At 39.2% G+C, this 27,381-nt stretch overlaps 1 protein-coding gene across 2 annotated transcripts; it reads right to left on the bottom strand.

Annotated features, from left to right (window-relative positions):
* Positions 1-1,280: 1,280 nt before the first annotated feature.
* On the bottom strand, positions 1,281-26,977 carry MYH1 (myosin heavy chain 1). Of its 2 annotated transcripts, none has more exons than XM_017531422.2 (39): positions 26,722-26,752; positions 24,946-25,189; positions 24,703-24,846; positions 24,431-24,587; positions 23,309-23,336; positions 22,141-22,255; positions 21,950-22,042; positions 21,756-21,819; positions 20,998-21,096; positions 20,806-20,909; positions 20,534-20,672; positions 20,209-20,327; positions 19,974-20,123; positions 17,701-17,871; positions 16,553-16,862; positions 16,072-16,145; positions 14,821-14,908; positions 14,621-14,738; positions 14,194-14,317; positions 13,969-14,105; positions 13,616-13,871; positions 11,765-12,007; positions 11,497-11,673; positions 10,547-10,692; positions 10,376-10,466; positions 9,892-10,281; positions 9,406-9,532; positions 7,702-7,820; positions 7,358-7,554; positions 6,472-6,655; positions 6,025-6,190; positions 5,807-5,931; positions 4,996-5,304; positions 4,705-4,908; positions 4,250-4,375; positions 3,989-4,159; positions 3,626-3,730; positions 3,411-3,506; positions 1,281-1,539 (listed from the first exon to the last, which is right to left on the bottom strand). In XM_017531422.2, exons 2-39 carry the CDS (start codon positions 25,147-25,149, stop codon positions 1,387-1,389), a joined length of 5,823 nt encoding a protein of 1,940 aa, XP_017386911.1. In that variant the 5' UTR covers positions 25,150-25,189; positions 26,722-26,752; the 3' UTR covers positions 1,281-1,386. The 2 variants fall into 2 exon arrangements, with proteins under 2 accessions (XP_017386911.1, XP_017386912.1); XM_017531423.2 differs by having other exon boundaries at positions 1,368-1,539; positions 24,946-25,185; positions 26,722-26,977.
* Positions 26,978-27,381: the final 404 nt, after the last annotated feature.

The following is a 27,381-nucleotide window of genomic DNA, read 5'->3' as shown; positions in this document are numbered from 1 at the left end:
GACCTATTTTTTTTTTTTTCTTTTAAGCAGGACAAGCAACAAGGGGAATTGAGAGGGGTATTATTTCTAGCTTAGGACTAAGGAATTCTTGAAGTATGAGAGAATAATGGTCACCTCTTAAGAAGACCTATAGGGAAGGATTTTTATCAGGGGGAGACAGATTTCAATTTAAACCAAGAAGTAGTGGCCGTGGGGAGGGGAATATTCCAAAGAGACTAAGAGATCTCATGTTTTCCAGGAAAGTCAATATGAAGTGAGGGTACAGCTAAGATTTACTACATCAGGACCTTCCGTTCTTTCCTGCCTCCTTGCTTAACATATATGCCCATTTATCAATTTTTCTCATTGTCAATAACCAAGGAAAATGACAATGTGTAATTGGAATATTAGGATATAAACTTTGGCAGAAAACTGGATATTAAATTCTATTAAAATTATTTTAAAGTCCATCCCAAGACACAGCATGACAATAATGAATTGTTTCCAAAAACCAATGGAAAATAAGTGGAGGTGCATAACAACCCAGAGAGAATATTCCCCAGGAACTGAAGTCCAGAGATGAATGACTGGATATTTTAACTTATTGGATGATAAGATTAGAGAAACATTTAATTGTATATCATTTTTTAAGTACACTGTGTACTATTCTCACAAGACCTTTGTTATGTCTTTAATAGAGAAGACACTTGCTATTTTACTTGTTCATGTTGTATGAAAAATTGACATAGGTGGAAGGCCCATGCTACCCTCAGTTCAGATAAACCTGTGGTAGTAATACCAGTTAAAACAATGATGATAATAATTGCCAAAGCACTATAGAAAGGCACAATACAGAAACCTAAATATAAAGTAATGAGAATAAGGGACTGACTTTAAAAAATATGAACTGACCTATTGCTATCAATATACTAGAAGAAATCCATGTAAATATAGAAGTTTCCAAAGAGATTTTACTCAGCCTTAGGATGAAGGATTTCCTATCATTTTATGAATAAAATCAGTAATTTCATTGACAGAAACTAGCTGATGTTTTGTCAAGCGAGGTTTACCAAATATTTTATGTTCTGTGTGCCTGTGTTATACTTCTAGGTTCGTCTACTTCCCATAGGGACACATATAATGGCACTTATCAGGGTTGGCCCAACTGCTCTCTGTCATGTCTTAATATTGGTGATCAAGCACTTTTCTATAAAATGTAAGCAAAATGTTCAGATTTTTTTCTTTTCTCAGTGCTTCTAAAGATAAATTGACATAGAAGGAAAAAAGAGACTCACGAGTTCTTGGCAGATAAATTTTTTATCTCCAAAAGTCATAAGTACAAAATGGAGTGACAAAGATGTTCACATTTTGTGTATGTCTTTGGTCACTTTTCAGCAGTTGGATAAATTACTCTTCGCTTATGATTTTTGTGTGAACCTCCCGGCTCTTCACCCGCAACTTGTTGACCTGGGACTCAGCAATGTCAGCCCGTTCCTCGGCCTCCTCCAGCTCGTGCTGGATCTTGCGGAATTTGGAGAGGTTGACATTGGATTGTTCCTCCTGTGAATGGAAATGCATTTATGAGGAAAAAAAGTTCAGAATTTTTCGATTCTTAGGTCAATGGATCCTGAATTTCCTTGTTACTTAAAAATGGTTCATTCTGGCAGATCTTTTAAGAAACCTAGAGAAATGCTCTTGAATTTTTTTTTTTTTTTTGCATTAGCTTCTTAAACTCATAGATAACAAGGAGGGACAAGTGACATTTGTATCTGAACATTTAGAATGGTGGAACATCCTAGAGCTACTACTAAATATGCCAGGTGTCCAGATTTTTATATTTTTTCAAAATCCTGAGAATGGAACCAAACCTTTTAAGAATGCAAGTATGCAATTTATACTAAAGCAAACTATTAAGCTTGAATATAAGTTATTGCCATGTGAGTATAAATTATTGCCACTTAAGCTTAGAAATTAAGCAAGAAATTTGTTTCCTAAAAAAGTCTGAGCTGTCTCTGATTATATTTAAATATACAGCAGAGAATTTGAGCAGGTCAGTTCTAGTTTAGTCTCTGGTAATCATTCTTATTTAAAAGTCGCAGTAAGAACCTCCAAAATGTGGCATTCAAATTTAGAACAGACATAAAGCTTAGAATTACTAAATAGTATAGCTTGAAAAAAAAAAAAAACTCAGCGTTTTCTCTTACAGATGAGAAAAGTAGGAACTGGAAAAAGATTAAGCAATTTGTCCAAGGTATGGACAGTAGTTTGTGTATGTGTGTGTGTGTGCGCGTGTGTGCGTGTGTGTGTGTGTGCATGCGTGTGTGCATGCACACAGGTATGTGTTTTCTCTCCCTTCCTCCTTTCTCTCCATCCCCATCTTTCTCTCCCTCTCACCTTTGATGTCAGGGGCAAAATAAAAACTGTCAATGAACAGAGGAACTCATTAGTGACATGTAACTATGCATGTTTATATGTAGGAAATTGATACTATTTGATTATTATTCCAGATGCATCATGGAATAGAGAAACCAAATAAGGTAGGGTGTTAAAAATCTACTGATTTGAATGTAACTGAGAACTTCCGAGTTTCAGAATCTTATATTTAACTATTTACTTGACATGTTCACTTGTGTATATATGGTATTATGTATCTAAAACAGAATTCCTATTCCTTTCTTGCCCTGCAAATCTGTTCTTCCCCACTTCAGTGTTACATCATCCACCTGATTACTCAAACCATAAACTTGATAAATTACTCTTAATTAATGGCCTTTCTTTCATCTCCCAAGTACAACCTATTAGCAGTCTTTGAGTTTCTACCTCCAAAATACGTCCTGAATCTCTTCACTTCTTTCTCTCTGCTCCACTACTGCTCTTATCCAAGCCACAGAACCAATCTGAAAAGCTTCCTAACATGTCTCTGTACACCCACTTGTGTTTCCCAATAACCCATTCTTTGCATAGTAGCCAGAATACTCTTTTTAAAAAACATAGATCAGGTTTTTGTTGTAGGATTGAAGGAAAATATATATATATATATATGGGTAATGACTGACCCACATTAAAACCCTTCTTGGCTTCCCAGTACCTTATTGAACTGAGAATAAAATCCAGAGTTCTTACCATGGCCTGGAAGACCCTGCAAGCTGCCTCCTGCCTGGCTCTCCAGCCCCAGCTGTGCTGCTTTCCTCCTTATTTGTCTGCTTCTTGAACCAGACTCTTTTCCACTCAAAAGCTTTGCATTTGCTCTTCCCCATCTCTAGAACATCTTCCACTGGCTTGTCAGGCAGTTGGTTTTACCTCAGTCTCAGATCTCCATGTAGTCATTTATTTTCCTTTGATCCTTCCTTATTTTACTCATCTTTTCTTTTGTCACTTTAATTAAACTGGCCTGGTCTGAGAAAAGTCACCCCAAGGGGTTGTGAACTCACCGCTTCCTCAGCTTGTCTCTTGTAGGCTTTCACCTTCGCTTGCAGTTTGTCCACCAGGTCCTGGAGCCTGAGAATATTTTTGCGGTCTTCCTCGGTCTGCAATAATATTTTCAAGAGTGAGTTTCTTGAAAGTACAAATACCACATTTTGTTATACATATGGCTTTTAATCCCATGTAGACTAAAATGAAAACCTAGACAGGCCATTTTCCTTACTTGGTAAGTGAGTTCCTTCACTCTTCTCTCATGTTTGCGTAGACCCTTGACAGCTTCAACATTGCGCTTCTGTTCATTTTCAACTTCACCTTCAAGTTCACGAACCTATAAGGAGATGGACATTTTAAGGACATTCACTTGATGAATTTCTACTTCTTCACATGACCCACATACTTCTTTTAGTCTGCTTTATATGTAGTTTTAAATGCCCTAGTCCAGTTTTTCTTATTATGAGCTTTTGGGCATGAGGGCATAGCTCTCCCTCATTTCAGTATGCCCCCATATCATCTAGCAGTGCTAGGTGTTCAGAATCATGTGTTGGATTGGAATGAGATAGGAATACAGGCTGATTAGGAGACCCACCCTGGCCTCCAGTTTCTGGATCTGCTTCTTCCCGCCCTTCAGGGCCAGCTGCTCAGCCTCATCGAGACGGTGCTGCAGGTCCTTCACTGTCTGTTCCAGGTTCTTCTTCATCCGCTCCAGGTGGGCGCTGGTGTCCTGTTCTTTCTTTAGCTCTTCAGCCATCATGGCAGCCTAATTAGCAGGAAAACAAAATGGTTTAAGACAGCTAAGACAACACATTAAGATTCAAGTTTGACCATCACTGTGTTGCCCTTCACTCACATCAGTGATGGCCTTCTTGGCCTTCTCTTCTGCATTGCGGGCTTCCTGGACAATGTCCTCCATCTCTCCCTGGATTTGGGAAATGTCTGTCTCCAGCTTCTTCTTGGTGTTGATCAGACTGGTATTCTGTTTAAAATGTGAAAATTAAATATTAGGCACATGAGAGAAAAATTAGGAAGCCTGATGTTCTAATGAACCCATAAACTAATTGATTAAATAAATTCATTAATATTCCTCTGTTTCACATATTAGCTGAGTTGACATATGTTTAAAAGACAATTAACTCTGAATGTTATAGTTCAGATAACAAAAATATAGATAATCAAAAAATAAAACATTTTAAACTTTACCCTTCATGAAATCATATAAATAGATTTCTTAATGGTACCAAGATTTCAGCAAGAATGTCATTTTCATGCAGTTGTATTTTTTTACAATTCTATTATTACATGTACCTGGGTGTGGAGGAGCTGAACACGCTCACTGGCATCCAGGAGCTCCTGTTCTGCAATTTTCCTGCTCCTCTCTGTCTGCTCCAGAGTGGCCCGCAGCTCCTCAATCTCAGCCTGCAGCAGGTTGGCTCTGCGCTCCACCATGGCCAGCTGCTCCTTCAAGTCCTCTTGGCCCCGGAGAGCATCATCCAGGTGGATCTGGGTATCCTGTGGAACAAACCGTCATTGAGACACCATGTTCTCAGGGTCCCAGGCACCCCAATTGTCCTGGGACCATCTCTTGGACCCATTTACCTTGAGGATGCCTTGGGTGTTCCTGTAGTTCCTCAGGGCCTCGGCAGCCATGCGGTTGGCATGGTTAAGCTGGATTTCCATTTCATTGAGGTCTCCCTCCATCTTCTTCTTGAGCCTGATGGCATCATTCCTGCTCCTGATCTCAGCATCCAGCGTGCTCTGCATCGACTCCACGACTCTAATGTGGTTTCTCTTCAGCTGGTCAATTTCCTCATCTTTTTCAGCAATTTTCCTATCGACCTCAGACTTGACTTGGTTCAACTCAAGCTGGATGCGCAGGATCTTTCCCTCTTCATGTTCAAGAGATGCCTTAAGGACAGCAAGAGGTGACATTAGCAGGGTAATGGAAGTGTGTACTACTCTAGGGATAAGAATTATTTATCCTTCATGAAACCTTATTTATAAATAGATTTCTAAACAGTACTAAGATTTAAGCAAGAGTGTCATTTTCATGCCTTTGCATTTTTTACTATTCTGTAGCACACAGTGTCTACTTTTGTGCTGCCATCATACATTTTCATTTTGTTGGTACAGAAATTTCTACAAATTATTGAATATTATTGTGGGTTTTGTATGCTTCTGTCTCCCTAGGTAGATGATGCCCTTGAAAGCAGGACCTTGAACTTATTCATCTTTGTGTTTTCAGTGTCTAGCACAGTTCCTGACATATGGTTCATGGTCAGTTCTTCATCTTCATCCTTAATACATGGAGTAAAAATTATTTTTCATTTCTCTTGATTCACCATTTTTTGCATTTAATACAGCCTAATTCCTCTTGTAATTATTTTAGAGTATGCAATAAAATGTTTACCTCTGCCTCCTCTAAAGCAGCCTGAATTTCAGACTTTTCTTGCTCAACTTGCTTCTTTATTTTTTCCAGTTCATGGATACGCTTTCCTCCTTCTGCAATCTGTTCAGTGAGGTCAGAAATCTCCTCTGGTGGTGAACAAAAAATACGGAAATTTGTTCATAGAGAGGAAAGATTCTTTCAAATCTTTTAATGTTAAAGAAAAGGTAAAATGTACTCACGTTGCAGATTCTTATTTTCCCGCTTCAAGGTTTCAAGTTGGTCTAAGGATTCCTCATAAGCATTCTTAATCTTGAATAGTTCCGTGCTGAGGGAGCGGGACTCCTTTTGAGAAGCTTCAAGTTCAGCATGAGTTTCTTCATACTTCTGTTTCCATTCTGCCAGGATCTGAAGGTCAAGGGATGGACAAGAAATTTAGTGGAGAAAGTTTGATGAGATTAAAACCATCTTTTCTGGCAACTCTCAGAGTTGAGGTGTTTTGGGACTGAAAAAAAATGACGAATGAGAAGAATAGAAACCACAGGAGCACTTCCTCTCTCCACAGACAGCTGCTGATGAGTCAAGAACTATTGAGAACAGCCCTCAGATGGTTTGAATCGGGCACACTAGGGGTAGCAGGCTATTGTTAATTCCATGTTGAAAGCTAGAGCAAAAACTGGAGAGAATACCTTATCAAAGTTCCTTTGCTTCTTGTCCAGGGCAGCACAGGCAGCGTTTGTCCTCTCAACATCAATCATAAGGTCCTCAACTTCATTCTGGAGCCTCTGCTTCGTCTTCTCAAGGGAAGCACATTTGGCATTCACAGCTTCTACATGTTCCTCAGCATCCTGCAGACGCTGAGCCAGCTTCTTCCTGAAAAGTGAGATATGGACAATAAAAGTGAATGGCTGTCAGCTGAATTGGGTGTTTCAAAGTGGGTACAAGAGAGTGGATTCCATAGTTTTTGCATCTCAAGCTTGTTTTGTAGGTCCAGTTCTATATTAACTCATTCCCGTTATCCTACCACCAAAATTCTGAAAACAAGTTTGTTATTGCCATACTTCATAGTCTGGCTTTAAGGCCATCCATGACAAGCATAAATTAACATTTTACCCTTCCAGTTATCTGGTTTATTCCTCTTCTATAGAATATTAATATCTACATTGAATTACTATTTTTCATGTCTGTATCTCCACATAATTTTAATCCCCAGAAGGAGAGTCTGTGCTGCACTAATCTTTGTATTCTTGTAGGCTGTCAAATATATTAAGGGCTCAAATGTTGGAGAAATTGAATTCAAATGAAATATACTTGATTTTGTCTGTCTAATTGTATCCCTTATGTATGCTAGCTTTTAATTAATCCATTAATCATAAAGAAGCTTTCCCACATCAATATAAATTTTGCATCGAGAACTCCTCTCAGAATCTCTTCTAAGGCATTTACCAAAACATTAATTCCAACAATATGGCTGTATATGGTCCAAGAATGTTTTTTCCCTGGTTTTTCATGTGTTTTGGTAGCAAGGAACCTGTTTGCCCTTATAGTTCCATTTTAACTAAGTCTGGAACATACTTGGCCTCCTCCAGCTCCTCTGTGCGCTGGATGGCATCCGTCTCGTATTTGGTCCTCCACTGGGCAACCTCACTGTTGGCCTTGGACATTGCTCTCTGCAGCTCAGCCTTGGCTTCCTGTTCCTCCTCATACTGTTCCCGCAGCAGGTCACAGTCGTGGCGGGAGGACTGCAGGGCATGTGCCAGGGCACTCTTGGCCTGAGAACATAGAGATTGGGGACTTAATTTTATATATGTAGAGTGATGTTTTCCTACAGGTCACCAGAAGAAAGTCTATAAATTAAGCAAAAAGCAAATAACCACAAGAACAATAATAACAAGAAGACAACAACAAATGGGGTTTACCTTTATCTCCTCTTCAAGTTGCCTTTTCAGTTCTTCTATCTGTTGCGTGAAAGCTTGTTTGCCCCTTGAGAGCTGTGAAACTAATGAATCCTTTTCATCTAGCTGCCGTGAATATTCACCTGTGAAAGACCAAGGTCCAGAAAACTCAACCTTATTTTGGAAATTAAACTCTAAAATAAAAACTTGAGCAGAGAAAGGGAGCTGAAGCGGAGCTCTCCTTGATGGACGGCATGGGTGACAACAAACCAGCAATATCCACTTTAACCCTGATAAGCAAATCCATGTAAAAATTAGAAGCATGGAGAAATTTGAGGCAGATTGCATGCTTGTGAACAACACAAAAGATTTCAAGAGATATTTAAGATTATTTTATCACAGTCAAAATTGATGAAGAAACGTGAAAAAAAATGTAAATCAAACCAACAAAATATTCCACTACTTTTTATTTTATGTAAGGCTGTAGTGTTGTCTAGTTTACCTTCCATTGAAAGTTGGTTGAAACAAAGGATTTATCCTGTGGAAAATAAGAGACTTTGGGCAGTTTCTTCTGTAAGTAGAAGTGATATTCAAAAGAAATTCTGGAAGGATTTTTATATTAAGAAATGATTAAGTAGCCTTCCATCCCCAGAATGAATTGGTTTCTGGATAAGTAATTACTTTCCAAACTAAATGGCATTTACATGTCTTCAATTTTTTAAGCATCATAATGCAGAAAATACACTACATTATGCTAGCAAGGTAGGAAAACTTTTCCACACCATTTTAAAACTAGTTATCTTGAACTTTATCTGTTTGGCATTTAATAACAATTATATTTTTTTTATACCACTGAGTTAGGAGGAATAAACATGTACTGAAGAAGAGAAACTACAGGGAACATTTTGACTCCTTGAGAATATAATTTTTCTTTTTCATAAAGTGTACTGACTACCTTTGTAGCAATAATGAAAAACTTATTTTCAACTTTGTTATAGAGAAAACAGTATTTTAATACCAAAAACATAGAGTGATTTTCCACCACTTTAACCTGCTTATTACTTTAATAGTTTAAATTATTCATAAAACAATTTCCATCTTGTTACCTCTACTTGGGGAGATAGAACTTTGCTAGAAAGTTGGACAAGTCAGTAGGAGGGGGAGTAAATGCAGAGACTTTCTTTCCAGTTTCTCTAATGAAAAATCTATGAATCTTACTTGAATCCTTCTCAGCTGGATTGTGGTCTTGAATATTTCCCTACTTATCTGTGTTAGTTACCAGTAATTGGCAAGACTTCAGGAAAAAGACTGGAGTAAACATTCTTGGACAAGTCACTTCATCACTACCATAATCCGCTGTCTTTAAAATGGGGATAGTATTTCACAGACTAATGAGGAAAATAAAGTAACACATAGCTTGGGAAAGTGTTTTGAAAAGTGAAAAGAGATACTGTGAGGATACACTTTGTTTTTGATAACTTTTTGATTAAAGCCAAATCTTCCTTAAAGTGTTCAAAAATAAAAAGGCCTGATTCTATTTCTCTGTCTTTCTCTTTATGTATATGAAAGAAAGCAGTTTCACGCCAGTGGTCAATTATGTGTTCATATTAGTGGGGATCTACCAGGGAGGTAGTATATGACCTCAAGTAACTAAATGCAGAATTTTTCATCAGATTGCCCATGCAGGGTGAATTCGTCATTCAAGGTCAGTACTGGTAAATGGCCCACCTGATTCTGTCTGCAGGCGCGCTCTCTGCGCTGTGAGGTCATTGATCAGCCGCTGCTGCTCTTCTTCCTTGCTCTTAAGTTCACTCAGTTGATCTTCTAGGGTGCGGCACATCTTTTCAAGGTTTCCCTGTATTCAAAAAGTGGTAGAAGGCATCTCTAGTAAGAAGTTGGACCAACGAAAGTTTCCGTAATCTAAACATTCCACAATAGGAGTACTACTGTACTCATTTATTTTGAGAAAACTATCTTTACAAACAAAACCAGCAAAGGTCTTAGATTGTGATGGAAATACTAGTAAGATACATAGTCTAAACATACTGCCATTGAATTGCTTGTTAATCTAACCACTTGACTAAATTGTACTGTCCATGATATGAGAAAAAGGGTACCTGATTTAGTTCATGAGATATTTTTGAGATATAAATCATATTTGTGCTTAAGGGAAAAACGAAAAGCCAAATAATCAATATGAAGTGTTGATTGTACCTTGGATTTGGAGACAGTCTCCATGTTGCTAGCAAGGTCATCGATCTCCATCTTCAGCTCACTCTTCTCCTTCTCCAGCTTCTGCTTCACCCGCTGCAGGTTGTCAATCTGCTCCCCAAGCTCGGCCACACTATCTGCGTGCTTCTTCCTCAGCGTGGCTGCTGTGGCTTCATGCTGTAGGGTGGCCTCTTCCAGGTCCCTGCGCATTTTCTGGAACTCAGCCTCCCGCTTCTTGTTCATCTCAATCTGGGCTGAAGTGGCCCCACCGGCTTCTTCCAGCCTCTCACTGATCTCCTCCAGCTCCCGAGAGAGGTCAGAGCGCTGCTTCTCTGCTTTGGCCCGGGAGGCCCGCTCTGCCTCGATTTCCTCCTCCAGCTCCTCGATACGGGCCTGGAAATGGTGAAAAATATTAATACAAACTCAACTTCTTGGTGTCAGTAACTTTTTGATATTGAATTAGACTGGTGAAAATCATTTAACGTACTTGTAACTCCTTGATTTTCTTTTGCAGCTGCATACCAAGTGCCTGTTCATCTTCAATCTTGCTTTGCAGACTGCTCATTTCAAACTCTTTTCTGTTAGAAAGCACTTTATGTCAGTCACAGAAATATTAAGAGTAATTTTCCCAGAAAATTGTTGTCCTAAAACTGCTTACTTTTTAAGCTTTTCATCCAGTTGTTGTTTGTCATTTTCTATATCCATTGTTGATTCTTGAGCCAATTTTAGGTCTCCCTCTAGTTTTCTCTTTGCTCTTTCAAGATCCATTCGGATTTTCTTTTCTTGTTCCAAAGATCCTTCAAGCTGAAAGTTAATAATCCGTGAATATAATTCTTAGAATCGGACCACCAGATTGTTTTTAAACATTATATCTAATCAGCAAACTATTTTTCTATGAATTAGGCAGATTTATCTCATTGATTCTATTCTTTTCGTTACTTACCTAGTGGAAATAGTCATCCTTTAAAAGGTAAAATGTGCCTCTTTGTCACATTGTTGCAGTAAGTTACTAGTGGGACATCATGCCTTTTGCAGTGCCCCACTGGAATCCAGTACTTTTTCAGCTGGGATGGACACCAGGCTAATACTTCCAAACCGTCACCTTTGTTAATGCCTCCCTCACTCAGACATTTTCAGTGAATTTCCTATTAGATATCATATCATGTTTAAAGCCAAATTTATCTTCCACATTTCTAATTCTGAGTGTCCTTTTTTTCTGTGAGAGAAACCTTATCGATCATTATGACTTCTCTGCTGTTGCTATGCTGTCTGCTGAGAACTCTCTGCCTCTTCTGTAACTGCACTTGGCCACTTGCCTCTCAAGCCCAGCTGAAGACCGGTGTTTCTTGTATAGCTTTTCTTTGTGAACACAGTAACTTTCCTTTTTCTCAATTCTTTTTACCCATACCTGTTATTCACAGTTAAGTTTCTTTATTGATTTTAAAAAATTTCTTGTGTGTACATCCCAGTCCTTGTAACAAGGATGATGTTCCATATTCCTTACTCATAGGAGGCACTTGATAAGTACTCATTACATCATAACAACACAAACTCATGCTTACTTAATTTGTTACAAAATAAATTGTTTTTATACAGTGTTAGGCTTACATCATCCACTTGCTGTTCCAGCTTGATTTTAGCTTTGGTCAGGGTGTTGACTTTGTCCTCCTCTGCCTGCAGGTCATCCAAGGTCTGCTGGTGAGCCTCCTGGAGAGCCTTCTTCTCCTTGGTCAGCTTAGCGATGGTTTCATCCAGACCTGCCATCTCTTCTGTGAGGTTTTTCACCTATAAAGGTGAAGAAAGCAGCTTAGTTGCTATAAAGCAGCTTAGCTGGGTGGCAGAACCTCAATATAGGATTATAGAATGTGATTGATACCTTGTTCTCTGTGGCATGTTTCTCCTTCTCAACCTTGGCCAGTGTCAGCTCAAGGTCATCAATGTCTTTCTTGAGCTCTGAACATTCATCCTCCAGCTTCCTCTTCTTGGCTGTCAGCTCAGCATTGATCTCTTCCTCATCCTCAGCTCTCTCAGTCACCTCTTTGATTTTGGCCTCCAGCTGGATTTTGGTTTTGATCAGCTGGTCACACCTTTCCTCTGCATCAGCCAAGCTATCTGCTTCCTGAGAAGAGACAATAGATACTTTTAGATTTTAATTTCCTAGACATTTTCAGATTTTATTAATATTTTGAAACCAAATAGCAAATTATGTTTTAAGGCTTCAGGTTAATTTTTATTAGCTTTCTACCATTCAGTAAATATTTACTGGCACTTATGAGTCTGGTGCTAGAAAAAAGGAATTTAAGTCATGGTTCCTGGCAAAATGATGATACAGTTGTATTTGCTGTAACATATATAATATGTTGGTATATCATTTCAGATCAGCCAATTTTCTTTATTTAATATTTATTTTCAGGAGCATTCAGTATATGAAAAACCAAAGACAAAAGGTTTGGGTTTCTAGCAGGTTGCTAGGGGGGAGGGGCACTATCAGAAAAGTGCCTTAAAAGGAAGAAATGTCCTCAAGTACAAAGTAGCTTGGAACTAAAGGGAACACCTGGAAGAACCAAAGGGAATGGAACATGTTCTCTAAGCATCACTAAAGGTGATGCTTAGAGAAGTGGCAAGCATATTTCTCATGAGAAGAAATAGGAGTTGGGATAAACTCTGTGAGGGAAGGACCGTGTCTCTTGTCCAAACTTATATCCCTGTCTGGAATTTCATCCCATATTTATTAGTGGATAGTTGATAGAATACTGTTGAACAGAGGGTATATAAGACTCTCCTCAAAGGAGAGAAGTATTCTTGGAGAGATTTTCTCCTGTTTCTTGAAGGCATGATGAACCACTCCTCAATGTGGAAAACCCTCATCTATGCAAAGTACAAGAAAGTCACAGTGCCAACCTAGGTCTTTGCAATTAATCATTCTTCAGATTTTCTAAATATGTGTCCTACACCTGTAGGCCCAATGGACCAGTCAGTTCCCTTCATGAATTCAGAGAAGTGGGAGGGTAACTTTTAATGTTTCTGCTGTTAGTTTTGGTGGCAGCAGTTGAACTGTCTTGTTATTTAGGTCACACAAATTGGTTAGACAGTGGCTCTTGATAAAATATTTCTCCCCAAGCCTCCGGATAGTTACTGGGACATCAGAATGAGAGTATCAACCCTCTCTCTCATGTTTTGCATAAAAATAGACATTATTTATAGAAGTCATTGTCATTATCTTTTCCAGAAAGCATTGCCATTATTCTTGCCATAATCCTACTCTTTCAGGTACTAAAAAGTTTCTAAAAATAAAGTTGAGCAGAAAGTTGTTAGGGGATTGTAGATACAAAATTCAAAATATTGATTTCAAGTTAATGCAGTTTCATCACAGTCTCCTTCCTCTTCACTGACAGTATTTTTCTTTTTCACAGCTCTTAGTTGCATTTTTCAGTAGGGAGACTCTAGGGAGCAAAGCTCACTTTATTTCCTGTTCACATTCTGCTATGGAAAACAGCAGAGGAAAAGGAAAAATACTTTCATTTGTCCCTTCCTGAAAGCAAAGAATCCTACCACAGTGATTTTTACTAATATTGTATGTGAAATTTTATAGAACATTCTAGGGAATTGTGGATTATGAAAGATTCATAACTTGTCCCATATTTATTTGGAATCTAGACCTTTCCTTAGTGACCACTGAGCTGAAGTTTTAGGATCTGATTGCAAGAAATGACTTCTGGATACTCACAGCTTGAACCTGGAGTTGCAGGTCATTTTTTTCTTGCATCAGAGCAACCATTTTTTCTTCCAGCTCTTTTCTCTTGGCCTCAGACTTTGCAAGGCTTTCTTTGGTTTTCTCAAATTCTTCCTTCATGTTGGCCATCTCCTTCTCTGTCTCTGCACTCTTAAGGAGGGGCTTGATCTTGAAATACAGCTTCATCCAGGGCCAGTGCTTCACATTCATGAAGGCACGGATATTGTACTGGATGCAGAAGATGGACTCTCTGTGATAGGAACAGAAATGTCCAAATCAGATTATAACAAGAAGCAGAATTTAAAGGCCTGGGATGATGAGGTTAAGTAAAGAATTCTTATTAATACCTTCTTTCCACCATCTTCTGGTACTCCACTCTTGCCAGGAACCCTCTGCACCTGGCCTGGGTTCGAGTCATCAGCTGGGCCAGCTTTTCATCTCGCATCTCCTCTAGGAGTCCCAGAAGGCCAGCTTTGAAAAAGACCTATGTGTGGGAAGAATTTCAGATCAGAAAATTTACATAAAGTTCAAAGGGACAGGAACAGCATCAGGTAGGATTTACAGAATATTACCTTGGTGTGACCAAATTTATACTGGGTGTGGTCAATGTCGATGGACCCAAGGAGCTTCTCAGAAGCCTTCTTGCTATCAATGAATTGTCCTTCAGGGATTGCACTTGCATTTAATACCTTGTATCTGTTTAAGCCAGACCAAAAAAAAAAAAATGATATGGCTATTGTCACAAACCACAAACAAATCTTCCTGCCTGGCTATAGAAACAACATAGCCACTAGGTAATCTGATATAAACAAGAAATCATATCCACCCTTTTATCCTCTGAATATACAAAGGAATTCAGACTTTTCTTATGTCAATATGCAGTTTGTTAAGTGAGATTCTTTTCAATTTAAGTAGGAGGTACAAAGGATTCTTTCATTGAAAAAATGTTTAAAAAGTAATAAAAACTTCTTAAAATAATTTACAGCAAAAATGTCTGACCTCTGTTTGAAGTCTGCATAAAGGATTCTGCTTGGGAATCCTTTCCTACAGATGCGGATGCCTTCCAGCACACCGTTACACCTCAGCTGATGCAGGACAAGTTCATGCTCCATGGCACCTAAAAGAATGAATCCACATGGCATACTTCATGGTCTATCACAGATACACTGGAGCTTGTCTGGATATCAGAAATGTCTTACCAGGAGTTTTAGTTTCATTGGGGATGATGCACCGCACAAAGTGGGGGTGAGTGCTCCTCAAGTTGGTCATCAGCTTATTCAAATTCTCCTGTGGAACCATGTGAGGTTATAGTTTAAAAAATGTACTATTTTGTACATTCATATTTATAATTATTGTGATCTGTGACATTGGTTTAATTCTAATGAAAAGTATCCAGATATAAACTTTCAAAGCATTAGCTCTGGAATTTCTGCATTCCCAATATGTCCTCCTGTTTTCTGTTTTTGTGCATTAGAAACATAATTTTCTTCTAGCTGTTGAAGTGGCTGTTCACTGCTGTTGAATTTCCTAGCATATGTTTTAAATTCACTATGACATTCTAAATATATGCAAATACTCTACCCATTCTCTTTTTGCCTAGATACATGGTCTGATTTTACTACTAATCAATGCCTTCCTCTAAATCTCCCACTTTTTTCTTTTTTTTTTTTCTGAGACAGAGTGTTGCTCTGTTGCCCAGGCTGGAGTGCAGCAGTGCATTGGCTCATTGCAACCTCTGCCTCCAGGTTCAAGCAGTTCTCCTACCTCAGCCTCCCAAGTAGCTGGGATTACAGGCACAAACCACCATACCCGGCTAAGTGTTGTATTTTTGATAGAGACAGGATTTCACTATGTTGGCCAGGCTAGTCTCGAACTCCTGGCCTCAAGTGATGTGCTGACCTCAGCCTTCCAAAGTGCTGGGATTATAGGCATGAGCCACTATGCTCAGCCGTGAATTTTTTTTTAAGTGCTATTTATTATCACATCTAGTTTCTTATTTTCTTCTTTTGACTCAGGCTCCAATTCTCACCACTGTTCTATCTTCAGCTTTCAAAATATACTCATTTCGGTTCTATACCAATATAGCCTTAAGTACCTAAATCACCTGGAGGCTCCCACAGCCTCAAGCAAGTCTTAGTATACTTAGTCCTATCCCAGTAGAGTCTTTTAAGTGTTAAATGACCTCATTCTCAGGTCCCAGATTGAATTTCACCATTTGATACTGACTTCTGCAAATCATTTTCATCTCGCCTGACTCGTGTGTCTTCTGAATAGTGAGGAAACTCTTCCAAACTGTGTTCAAACTCCCTAAAACTCAGTTTTACCGCTACCAGCCGAACTCTCTCTTTGAGTCACATCCAGTTCTAAAATCCTTGGAAGATTTTTTCCCCACACAGTAAAGTACATTTAATATCCTAAATCTAATTAGACAAAGAAAATGAAGTTTGTACCCTGAAGAGAGCAGACACGGTCTGGAAAGAAGAACCCTTCTTCTTGCCACCTTTCTTTCCACCGCCACCAGCCTCTGAGGGGAAAAAGAAAGCAGTCATAGGACAGGCTTTCTCTGGTTATGGTTTTGTTGGTTCATTTGTTTTTGACACAGAGTTTCACTCTTGATTGCCTAGGCTGGAGTGCAGTGGCGTGATCTCGGCTCACTATAGCCTCCACCTTCCAGGTTCAAGCGAGTTTCCTCCCTCAGCCTCCCAAGTATCTGGGATTGTAGGTGCCTACCACCACACCCAGCTAGTTTTTGTATTTTTAGTAGAGACGAGGTTTCACCATGTTGACCAGGCTGGTCTTGAATTCCTGACCTCAGGTAATCCAACCTGCCTCGGCCTCCCAAAATGCTGGGATTATAGGCATGAGCCACTGTGCCCGACCTCTGGTTATGTTTTATACCTTAGGTAAAAGATTACGTTTACTGAAAATTACCGGCTTCTGCTGCTGCTGCCCCAGAAAAGAGGTAAGCCAGAGTCTTCATTGCAGACTTCTGGTACAGCCCGACCACTGTCTCATTCAGGGGGTCCTTGTTCTTGTCGAGCCAGCCGGCAATGTTGTAGTCCACGGTGCCTGCATAGTGGATCAGCGAGAAGTGGGCCTCAGGCTTGCCTTTGGCAGGCTTGGGCTTCTGGAAGTTGTTGGACTTTCCAAGATGTTGTTCATACAGCTTGTTCTTGAAGGAGGTGTCTGTTGCCTTGGGGAACATGCACTCCTCTTCCAGGATGGAGAAGATGCCCATGGGCTGGGAGAATGAAAAAAAAAATAAATGCCCCTTGAATTCTGTTTGCTTATAGAAATAACATGTGACATTAATAATGATCCCATCTGAGTAAATTCACCCTTTAATTCTACAGAGGTAACGAAAACTTATTGCTCTGTCAGAAGTCATTAACTTAAATATTTATTGGGTGCCCATCAGGAGTCACGTGCTGTTTCAAGCTCTGGGACATGACAGAGTAAGACAGATGAGGTCTATGTACCTGTGGAGTTTGTGTCTTTACCCCAAAGACCTTAGAGCGATATTTCTCCAAGTGTGAGTTGCAAATTAGCTGCATCAGAATCACTTGTTCAAAATGAGGATTCCGATGTTTCATCCTACACTTACCAGAAGGTATTTCTAGGAGTGAGACGAGGGAAACCTGCAATTGTACCAGGCATCCTTGGTGAGTCTTTTGCACATTGGATTTTAAAAGCTTCTGCTCTGAAGTACAGTAGTAGAAATTCATACTTTAATGTAGTAATAATGACTTTAGGATGACCAAGAAATAATAAGTAAAAAATATTCTAGTCAGTGCACTTTTTGTAAGGAAAGATGACTTTAAATGTAAGACTTTGTATTGCAAACTGGTAAGTTTTGAGTTCTGGACTCTATAGAAAAATTTAATCTCCTTTTACCAGAATATCTACCTCAGAGTTGGCAAAATTAGGAATTCTCATGTTTTTCACAAGTCTTCTACTTGTGAAGAACAAGTTAAATAAGGAATTCTCCTTATTTAACCATTGCCTATATCAAGATTTTATAATTTTCTCTTAAATACTGTACAGCAATATGATCTGTGGTCTGCAAAAAGCAAGCCAACCTTCTCGATGAGCTCGATGCAGGCAGCCAGGTCCATCCCGAAGTCAATGAACTCCCACTCGATGCCTTCCTTCTTGTACTCCTCCTGCTCCAGCACGAACATGTGGTGGTTGAAAAACTGTTGCAGTTTCTCGTTGGTGAAGTTGATGCACAGCTGCTCCAGGCTGTTGAACTAAATGAGTGGAAAATACAAATTAGCATTCAATTGATGATGAAATCTTCTCTTTGAAAGGGGTATTTTTTTAGTTAGCCAAATTGACCTCCTAGGATGGTATCGTTTTTCTCCTACCTATACCTATGCAATAAAGTTTTTGCTGCCGTTACCATACTTGTTAAAATTATCTCTTCAGCACTCATAAACAAGCTCTGAATGATGCTTTCCTGTGTAATAAAAAAAGTTGTTTGGAGCTAGAAGCCATTATCCTTAGCAAACTAACACAGGAACAGAAAACCAAATACTGCATGTTCTCACATATAAGTGGGAGCTAAATGATAAGAACACATGGACACATAGAAATAACACACACGGGGGCCTCTTGGAGGGTGGAAAGTGGGAGGAGGGAGGGGATCAGAACAAATAACTAATGGGTACTAGGCTTAATACCTGAGTGGCACAAGTTTACCTATGTAACAAACCTGCACATGTACCCCTGAACTTAAAAGTTAAAAAAAAAAAGGTTGTTTGGCTTTTACAGTATTTGTTTTCATTGGTTAGAGGTTTCTTAATGATTTATGATTACGTTGTAAACTAGCCAAGTTTGCTGGATCTGAGCCATTATGGTCTGTATGTTGTCCTTAATAGTAAAAATTCAGCAGCTAATATTTGGTAAACATTTACTCAACAATAAGCACTATGCTAAGTGCTTTGTATAAATTACTGCATTTAATCCTCACAGCTGCCTTTGTAAGTGGTATCATTTGCTCATTTCATGGGTGAGGAAACACTATTAGAGAGGCTAAGTAACTTGTGCAAGACTATGGTAGTAACAGTCATGGCAGGAACCACAACATTTTGATGCCAGAGCCCATGTTTGTAACTGCTCCCAGAATTTGAGTACATCTCCCCTGCTATATTATTCAGTGAGTTCTATGAGGGGGATGAATCTGGCAAGCATATGCTAAGTGCAAGAAGCCAGTCACAAAGACCACCTATTATCCAATTCCATTATATGACATGTCCAGAACAGTCAAATCCAAAGACGGAACGTAGATTAGGTGTTTCTATGCCCTGGGGGAGGACAAAATGAGGACAAAATGGAATTTCCTACTGGGGTGATGAAGGTGTTCTAAAATTGTTATTATAGCATATACCTGTGAATATACTAAAAACCATTGAATCGTATACCTTAAATAGGTGAATTGTGTGGTATATTAATTATATCTCAATAAAACTGTTGCTAAAAAAAAAAAAAAAACTCAAAAAGCTTGCAAGTATCCTGTCGTTAGTTCTCTTATTAAAAAGTATGGATTGCTTTTTCTGTTCCTGCTTGATGACAGATTATTCCTTTCTTCCCATGTTGGCTTGGAAATGTCTGGAAGTGCCTCTGTTTCAAAAATTTCATCCAGTTTCCAGTTCATGTGTAGATAAAAGTTTAGAAGTGCAACCTCTAGATGAGACACATCCATGATACTGCTGTCAGGTAGAGGATTTCAGTAGCCTTATTTCCTAAGCTGTGTAGCAGGTATTCCTTCTTAGGCAGACAAATTTGAGTTTATTTACAATGCCATTTCTATGCTCAATAACCACATATTGTAGAGGTTATCCTAATAATTAAACACATTTCATTTCTTTTAATTAGGCAAACAGGAATCTTAAAGTTTCTTTTAATTTGTCATTGTCTTCTCCACTGCCATCTTTGATCTTATTGTTGCCCTCACTATCTTATCATTTACTGAGTACTGGGGACTGTGTTAAGGGCTGAATATTCAGAAATCTTGAACCAACAGACAGATCTCAGAAGTGAGTCTGTGATCTGGAATGCTATGTGCTTTACCTACAGGGCCTAGTCGAATTTGCCCAATGATCAATCAGGTACCATTCCCATTATTACACAGCTAGTAATGGGCAGAGCAGGAGTTTGAATCCAGGTCTGTCTCATTCCAAAGTTCATTTCCTTTTATGGTCTTTTGGTGCTCTTTCATGTGTCAGTTAAGTTTATAGTGCAGCTATTTTTCAAAACCCTTTCCATCAGTGACTACAGTCATGCTGTATGACTGCAGCAACAAGACTGCTTCTTGGAAACTTTTTTTGGTACTATTTTTCTGCTAACTCACATCAAAGATCTCAAAGCCAGCAATGTCCAAGACCCCGATGAAGTACTGCCTGGGCTGCTTGGTGTCCAGCTGCTGGTTGATACGGGTGACCATCCACAGGAACATCTTATCGTAGACGGCTTTGGCCAGAGCACCCACAGCGTTGTACACCTTCACAGATAAAGTTTGTTGTTGTTATTAAAGACATGTCGTGAAGGCCTTCAATGTGTGTGATTCCTTGAGGTCATGCACTTACCTGCTGCACAGTTTGACCTTTGGTGACATATTCATTGCCGACCTTGACCCTGGGGTAACAGAGGGCTTTGAGCAGATCTGCAGAGTTCAGATTTTGGAGATAGGCCGCCTTGTCAGCAACTGCAGAAACAATTCAGATACTCAACTTTACCTACTCTGGGACCCACAGTTCACAGGGGCAGAGTGAATTACTTTGTAGAAAGTCTGTATGTGGGTACATTTGAGTTTGTCCATCAGGAGCTCAGCTATAAAGGAGACTTGAGTTTTGAAATGGATGTTTCTGCCTGCATTCTCTCATTAAACCCAGATGGAGATTCATTTGGTACCTTCGGTGCCATCTGGCTCAGCTTGCTCCTCACGCTGCTTTTGCTTGAATTTCATGTTCCCATAATGCATCACAGCCCCTGTGAGCTTATAGATGGACACTCTTTCATCTGAAGTGAAGCCTAGGATGTCAATGGCACTCTACCAGGAGAAATGAAAGACAAAGATTGGGACACAAAAGAATTTATACTGTATCCTTCACACACGTATAGCCGGCTGTTATTGCCTTTCTCATGCATAACGGATTTTAAATTAAAATTCCTGTATAACTTACATCTGTAGCCATCAGCTCTTCTTGGTCATCAATGCTGGGCACTGTGATCTCCCCCTGACTGACGTAGGCATAGTCATATGGGTTGGTGGTGATCAGGAGCATTTCTGGGTCACAGAATTCAGGGCATATGTTTTACATTAGAGGATAGTAAAGTGACAACCTTTTAGCCTATGAATTTAAGTTATTTCTTACCAATTAGATCTGGCTTCTTGTTAGACATGATCTGATAAAAAATATGGTAGCTTCTTTCAGCCTTTAGCTGGAAAGTAACTCTAGACTTCTCCAGAAGATCTGCAACAGATTGTAGACATCAGATTACGGGAAAAAATTACAAAGTGTCCTGGAGTGATTTTGGGACTTGGGATCATTAACTAAATCTCATTAGCCTCTTGAGATTTCAGCTGAATGTTCCTGTGAGGTACCACATATTATATCTCTACAAACACTATTGCAGTTCCTCCTACCTCCTGGGAAAAATGTGAAATATGCTTGGCTCAAGACACATTCACTTCTCATACAGAAGATCCTTGACATAAGGAATATAAGGGAGTCCTGAGACTCCCTCTGCAGGGTCCTGTCACTATATAATAGGGGGACTATTAAGAGCAACTGTATTAAAGCTCAGACTAGGAAGAAGTCACATATCCTCAACCCCCAGACAACTTGTTTACTCCTAGTGTTATTTTTTCTTAGAAAAATGTGAAGTCATTCTGAGGCTGGAATACTTTGGACATACCCAGCAGTTTCTGGCAGTTCCCACAGAAGCATTAGCTCATGACTGGAGAGGGTAAAGCACACTGTGGGCTGCGGATAAGACTGACATTAACCACAAGCATGTTTGGCAGCAGACTGGTGCTTTACAAGCTCCATGTTCAGCAGGAGCTGCAGAGTGTTCCTCCAAACCATCGTTTGTCATTCTTGGATTCTATTTAGGAGGTCCTGTTACTCACATGTTTCAATATCAGCAGAAGCCAGTTTCCCTGTGGCACCGAAGTGGATCCTGATGAATTTACCCTTGTAAGTAAAAAAGATGATGTTATATCCAAAGCTTGAAGCATGTAGTAGGGATGCCATTGAAATAATTCTGACATGCTTTCTCTGGCATCAAGGCCAGAGAAGACCCTTTGGCAACCAGGACACTTACAAAGCGAGAGGAGTTGTCATTCCTCACGGTCTTGGCATTGCCAAAGGCCTCCAGTAGGGGGTTGGCACTGATGATTTGATCTTCCAGAGTCCCCTGCAAGGGAAAGAGCAGTCCTTGCATCTGGGGCTTGGGAATTTCCTACCTGAGAGTCCCGACAGAGCCTATATTCTGACTGTGACAATCAGACTCACCTGCATTTTGCCAGAAGTAGGTTCTTCCTTCTTCTTCTCTCCAGTAACTGCAATTGTTGCAAAGTACTGGATGACACGCTTGGTGTTCACAGTCTTCCCTGCACCAGATTCTCCACTGTCAAAGACCAGACATGTGAGAAATTAAGCACTGTGACAAATGAAACTATAACTACCTCATGGCTTTGTCTTTATATCTCTATCAGAGAGCCTTTTACATCTGTCTTTTCAGCCTACATATAGCTCATATTATTTATATTGCTTTGCACTGACAAGAAGTAGAAAAAAATCAGTCATTATTAATTTAACACATATTTCTTGAGCGTTTATAATGTGTCAGCTTTTTTTTTGGGTGCTGAGGCCTGGGTTTGTGGGGTCTAAAAAGCAACTACTTAACACCTCTGTAGTGAATGGAACAGTTAGTAGGAAACTCTACGAAACATGCATGTGTTCTTCTATTTCCTTAGACTACAAACATGGCTCAAGTTTGGTCTTTGAAGAAATAGATATTCTCTAACTGGACCTTAAAAATGAACCACTAGTAATATTTCCAAAGTGCTGTTCCTTTAGAAGGCTGTATGCTGCTCACTGCACTGTACTGCGTTCCAGCCAAGCTCATTTTATACTTTCTACTCACCGAAAAGTTCTGTGGAACTTTCGAGACTGAACTAGCAAATGAAGTGATTTGGAACATTATTATTTTACATTCTAATGCAAACTAAACCTTATAATAATGCTAAACCCGGTGGCTCAAGCCTGTAATCCCAGCACTTTGGGAGGCCGAGGCGGGTGGATCACGAGGTCAAGAAATCGAGACCATCCTGGTCAACATGGTGAAACCCCGTCTCTACTAAAAATACAAAAAATTAGCTGGGCATGGTGGCGCGTGCCTGTAATCCCAGCGACTCAGGAGGCTGGGGCAGGAGAATTGCCTGAACCCGGGAGGCGGAGGTTGCGGTGAGCCGAGATTGCGCCATTGCACTCCAGCCTGGGTAACAAGAGCGAAACTCCGTCTCAAAAAAAAAATAATAATAATAATAATAATAATGCTAAACCAATACTAGTTTCAGGTTGTTCATGTATTAGGGAGCATTAGCTAATTTCTTCTTTTGGTTTGTCATTTTTCCAGTAAGAATGAACTGCCAGTAGATCTCAGAATAGGAATACATACGTGATCAAGATAGACTGATTCTCCCGATCTAAAAGAAAAACAGTAGACAATCAGCATATGTATCGGTTTCACAAACTAAACTTTCTGTAGGGAAACAGGGCATTTGAGTGTAAGTGTCATGTATTCAATGGTGTTTTTCCATATATTGTGGTAAAGTTACGCTATTATACTTAAGCCTCTTAAATTGGGAAAGAGACATACAAGATGTCATATCTTAAATTCCTTAAGTTAATACAGAAAGTAAGTGTGTCCTGCTATTGGTTTAATATAGAGCAGTATTCCCCAGAGCTAGATACATTCCCTAGTTGTCATCTATAGATTTCAGTGGTATGCTGTCTGCTGATTAATGTATACAGCTGCAAAATACATAATATGCTAAAGTCTTAGACTGTCATTTAATAGATTGAAATAGTGTTAATCAAGCCATGATTGAGATTTCATTTCTAAATGTGTCAATTGACCTCACAAAGAGAAAAAAATTCAGTGTCTTATGGCCCCAACTTTAATCAGCCTTCCCAAAAGTGTACCACTGTGTTAAAGAAAGATTAAGGGTAAGAGAAGATGCCAAAATCAAAATAAAATCTCTCTAAGAGGGGAAACAACTTTTATTTATATGTGTGTAGCCCCAAAACACCATCTTCATTCAAACAGAGGATATCATCTCTGAGATGTACTCTGACGACTTTAAAGAGATCACAGTACTTGTAAAAGTATCTAATTCGTAATTAACAAGAAACCAAGGCACTGAAAGGATTGAACTCCTATTTTTCACTTCTATGCAGATAATATATGATTCAGTTGTTGCTGAATCTTGGCTCTTATTACTTAAATATATGAAATAAATTGTGTATTTCCAAGCAAGGAGACCATAAACACATTTAACGGATGGAGCAACAGCGTGGCCTAGTAGAGACAGGGAGGTGCAGTCAGGAGAGCTGAGTTTTAATACCAGCTTTGACAATATATATTTCTCTGCGCTTTAGTCACCTCTGCTGAACAACCAGGGGGGTGGATTCGATTTTTTTCTAAATGTCTTTTTTTTCTAAATGTCTTTTTTACTTCTAACGTTTTATGATTATGAGTGGTAAAATAATTCACATGAAAACCCTCTGAGCCACTCACCGGTCAGCATGAACTGATAGGCGTTGTCAGAGATGGAGAAGATGTGGGGCGGAGCCTCCTGGCGCTTTTTGCCTCGGTAGGCAGCCACCACCTCTGCGTTATACACCGGCAGCCACTTGTAGGGGTTGACAGTGACACAGAACAGGCCTGAGTAGGTCTGCATCCAAGAAAAAAAGGGGAACAGAATTATTTGATGGGGACCTTAATCATCTACTACTTTTCAAAAACTATTAGCTACTCTCATGAGTAGAAGACCATGAGAAAGAACTCACGTAGATCATCCAGGCTGCGTAGCGCTCTTTGAGGTTGTACAGCACAGCAGGCTCATGCAGGTGAGTCATCATGGCCATGTCCTCGATCTTGTCATATTTGGGAGGGTTCATAGGATAGACTTGGTCGTCTTTCACCGTGACGGTCTGTCCAGTCAAATAAGAGAGGGCAAGTCAAAAAATCAGTGTCTGCCAACCTAACCCAAAATGAGGCAGAGTCTAATCAGCTCCAGATGTTCTACTCACAGCTCCAGCTTCGGTCTTGGCTGTCACCTTCCCCCCTTCCCTGCTCTGCACTGTTGCTTTCACAAAGGACTCCTTCGGGTCCGCCACAAAGACTGATGTCTTGGCATCAAAAGGCTTGTTCTGAGCTTCAATTCGCTCCTTTTCAGACTTTCGGAGGAAAGGAGCAGCCTCCCCAAAAACGGCCATCTCTGAGTCAGAACTCATGGCTGCAGGTTATTGATGGCAGCCCAATAAAGGACCCTGTCTGGCAGAGGAAGAAAAGAAATTATAGAATTTCAGAAACTGGATCATTAGGTTTACATTTTAAACTTTTTTTAAAAAATTTACTGACCAGTTGAGTGCCTAGCATTGCATTGGGTATGACCACCTCCCTGGCTTTGTTGAGGATAAAATGTCAGTCTCTTTGTTCTGTGCCAGTGCTGACAGATACTTAATTATGCATTTGGAATGAGACTTGTTCCTGGTTCACCTACTGCAGTTTCTTAGCCACTTTCTCTGTTTCATATGTATATTAATCTTTATAAGCTGCCTATCATTGGCTTATAGAGAACATAAAGCTACGATGGTGGCAGGATCATCTCTAGTTCTTTCACTCATCATTTCATCTTCCCAATTGGATTATAAGCGCCTTGCAGGCAGGGAGCACTCTTCTTTTTATGGTATCTTTCACACCTCTTAGAACACATGCTGGACACAGAGAAGGACTCAAAGCTGGCTTGGTGAATTAAAAGAACAATAGGAATATGTTGCTATAATTTTAGGAACCATTCTGTACATGATGGAAATATTTTCATCATAAACTTGGCAGTTACAAAGACTAATATAAAGGAAAGCAGAAATGCATGGATCTTTGTTTTGCATTGTTAAAAATATTCTATTATACATCAATTTCTGTTGTTTCTGTATAATTTTGACAAACTCAGCTTCTTCACTGGTCTTTAGCATTTCTCAAATACTTATTATAAAACATTATTGCCTATGTTTTCTTGCTTTATTGTTAATATTTTGATAACAATTTCACAAAACTTGTTCTTTTCAGGATCTACCTCTTGCCACATTAACTAGCATTCACTAATGCTATCAATACTTTTCATATATATTCTGCTTTGTAATCATAAAGATACCTTTTCCAGGAAAGCTTATTTGGATATATTTTTTTTTCACATTTTTCTCATTGAAACTATATTGACTCAGATAACATAATTAAAATGCTTCATCTTGCTGAAAATACTCACAATCATGTTTCATATTGTGTGTGTGTGTGTGTGTGTGTGTATATATATATATATATATATTCATTTTTATTTTACAGATTGTGAAACAACATGCGGATTTAAGCAACTTTTCCAAGGCAAAGATTCAGACCATTCTATTTATCCATTTAGACATCATCTCTCTTAGTTTTTTATATTTATAGTGCTGAGGAAAAGACATAGTATAGAAAATTTAAATTTTCTTTATAATTGAGTAACACTTTGAAGTGTTGCATTGCATGTTGTAATGCAGTCATTTAAAAGATAAACTACAATGCTGGAAATAGACAAAATTGTGAATAAAATTCCCAAAGACTCTGAGAAAGCATTTTCATATATTGCAAAGGATATGAGTTAATGAGAACCAGTTTCTAAAGTCATTCTCTGTTTTCTAAGAAGCACAATTGACCATGAAATGGAAATGATTTTTTATCACTCTCCTAACCCCCTAGCCCCACTGTCCAAGCCACTGCAGAAGATTCCTTGCACTCTGTGAGGAATGAGAAAAAAGTCAGAATCTTACCTTAGAGATGCGACCTTAAAGTGGGTCAGAACTGTAAAAAAAAAAAAAAAAATGAGCAAATGTCTTCTGATTAAATGATAACAATTATAGAATAATTCTTAACTGAGAACCAGGAAATGACTGGGAAGACTACAACATCTAATTAAAATTGTTACAGAGTAAGCTGGTGCTTCACTGGCAGGGCTGCCAGGGACAGTGGGAGCCAGGATGTGTGGCATGCATGTGGGCAGCCAGACATCCCTTACGGTTCCCCAGACAGAGCCCTGTCTTCACACACACTTACCTTGAAGCTTTATGAGGAGAGACAAGTCATACTCATTCCAAGGGCACTTTTATAGGATCAAATATGGAAAACACGTAACCTCCTCCTCTTTCTTAAAACATATTTGGCAAAACATGCTTTTGGCATTGAAGGTCTCCAAGCCTAATTCCCCTCATATTAAAGATGTTTGGATATAATTAGAAATATTTCCTCTCACATTGGGTTAAGTATATGAATCAATCTCCTATAAATAATTTGAGTTGTTGGCAATCTTAAAGCTGTTGGCCTTTGGAATAATGTAAGGTGTTGTTTCAAAGACAGCTAAGTTCTGGAATCCCTGGACTTTGTTGCCTGCTGCTCTTCTGTTTCACAGTCTTCTGTGTGAAGTCTTTTCAACT

The sequence above is a fragment of the Cebus imitator genome, unplaced genomic scaffold (genome assembly GCF_001604975.1).
Source record: "Cebus imitator isolate Cc_AM_T3 unplaced genomic scaffold, Cebus_imitator-1.0 Scaffold72, whole genome shotgun sequence".
Lineage (NCBI taxonomy): Eukaryota > Metazoa > Chordata > Mammalia > Primates > Cebidae > Cebus > Cebus imitator.
This window is presented reverse-complemented; position numbering and strand designations above follow the sequence as displayed.

Coding starts and splice junctions, on each gene's coding strand:
- MYH1 (XM_017531423.2), bottom strand. CDS start 25,149: ATGAGTTCTGACTCAGAGATGGCCGTTTTTGGGGAGGCTGCTCCTTTC. Junction 20,328..20,533: donor TGAGCCAGATGGCACCGAAG/GTACCAAATGAA, acceptor TTGTTTCTGCAG/TTGCTGACAAGGCGGCCTAT. Junction 11,674..11,764: donor AACATGCCACAGAGAACAAG/GTATCAATCACA, acceptor TCACCTTTATAG/GTGAAAAACCTCACAGAAGA.